This window comes from Seriola lalandi, unplaced genomic scaffold, assembly GCF_002814215.2.
Source record: "Seriola lalandi dorsalis isolate HSWRI2012SDOR001 ecotype SW California unplaced genomic scaffold, Sedor1 jcf7180002054630, whole genome shotgun sequence".
NCBI lineage: Eukaryota > Metazoa > Chordata > Actinopteri > Carangiformes > Carangidae > Seriola > Seriola lalandi.
The window spans coordinates 1,444,485-1,445,726 of record NW_019525183.1 but is presented as its reverse complement, the minus strand read 5'-3'; the positions used below and the strand labels follow the sequence as shown (position 1 = coordinate 1,445,726).

The 1,242-nt window shown below is 51.2% G+C and overlaps 1 protein-coding gene and 1 long non-coding RNA gene across 5 annotated transcripts in view; one reads left to right on the top strand and one right to left on the bottom strand.

Annotated features, from left to right (window-relative positions):
• LOC111665274 (uncharacterized) overlaps positions 1-1,242 on the top strand; it is a 33,498-nt gene that overhangs the window by 21,808 nt on the left and 10,448 nt on the right. The window lies entirely within an intron of this gene.
• Positions 793-1,242, bottom strand: part of LOC111665273 (uncharacterized) — a 3,744-nt gene continuing 3,294 nt past the window's right edge. Inside the window, 1 exon segment of the mRNA XM_087177712.1 lies at positions 793-972. Coding sequence (XP_087033838.1) covers positions 793-972 — 180 coding nt within the window.

Genomic DNA, 1,242 nt, shown 5'->3' with positions numbered 1-1,242 from the left:
GGGGAAGACATCATGTAGCACACCAGGCTCAGGTGTAGCGCGTCAGGCCCTGCGTCCAGCACCTGAAAGGAAAGCAGCAAAAACAAACAGGGATACTTAGCAACCTGGCGGTGGGGTCATCACATGTCATTTTAGCGCCTTACTATACTACACCATGTTCTCCCTTTTTTATACACTTAGTCATTCCCCAACAAGTTCACCCATGTGTCCCTTCATCCTACACAGCTGAGAGCAATGAAGCACAGTGCAGTGAGACAATGAGGGTAGCAATGGCAACTTACCGTCCTCTGCTTGGTGCCTCCAACCCAGTCACACTTAGAGTTCCTCCATTCCTCCGATTCTGTTTAGCCGAGTCTTCTCGGTAGACTTCCTTTGTGTGAAGAAGAGAGAGAGAGAGTGTGAGTGAGACAGACAATGAAAAGCGGCGTTACCCTCCTCGTCCGGAAGTGCAGAAAAGAGAAGCAACTTACCGTCCCCTGCTCGGTGCTTCCAACCCAGTCACACTTAGAGTCATCCCCCGACAAGCGCACCCATGTGTTCCTCCATCCTACACAGCTGAGAGCAACGAAGCACACGGGAAAAGTGCAGAAAAGCAACTTACCAGTGATGCGCGGGTCCGCACCCGCAGATATCCGCGGGTCGACCTGCGCATCACTACAACTTAGCGTGAAAAGCGGCGTTACCCTCCTCGCCTCTGTCGGTTTCCTCTGCTCGGTTGAGTCGCGCAGGTAGAGTCGCAGGTCTTTACCCACGTCGGTCTTCACACACGGAGGTCTTCACACACGGAGGTCTTCACACACGGGTTGCACGCGGGCTGACGCTGGCTGACGCTTCAGCGGTGCGATACTGCTCAAGTACCACACTGCTGATTGCTCCAAACCCGTGAACGGCCAATCGCGTCGCAGCGGTCGAGCCTCCGCACGGCTGCACCTCGTTAACTCCTAATTGGCTCCTCCTCTCTCTCTCTCCCAGCTGACAACACACAAAAGTACAAAACACAATTAATTAATCGCTCACTCCCTCTAAAATGACTCTGTTCTGAGTAAAGACATCAAACAATCATTGGAGCTCATTAACATCTGTGTTTCCCCTTGGACACTGCAACAAAAGCCTTTGCTCTCCACAAACACATTGCTACGCCACCAGGAAAACAAACTACAAGAGACTCAACACAATAGCCATAAACAACAAACTCTTAACTCCTGCAGAAACACAAACAACACCGTATTCTGATGAACAACT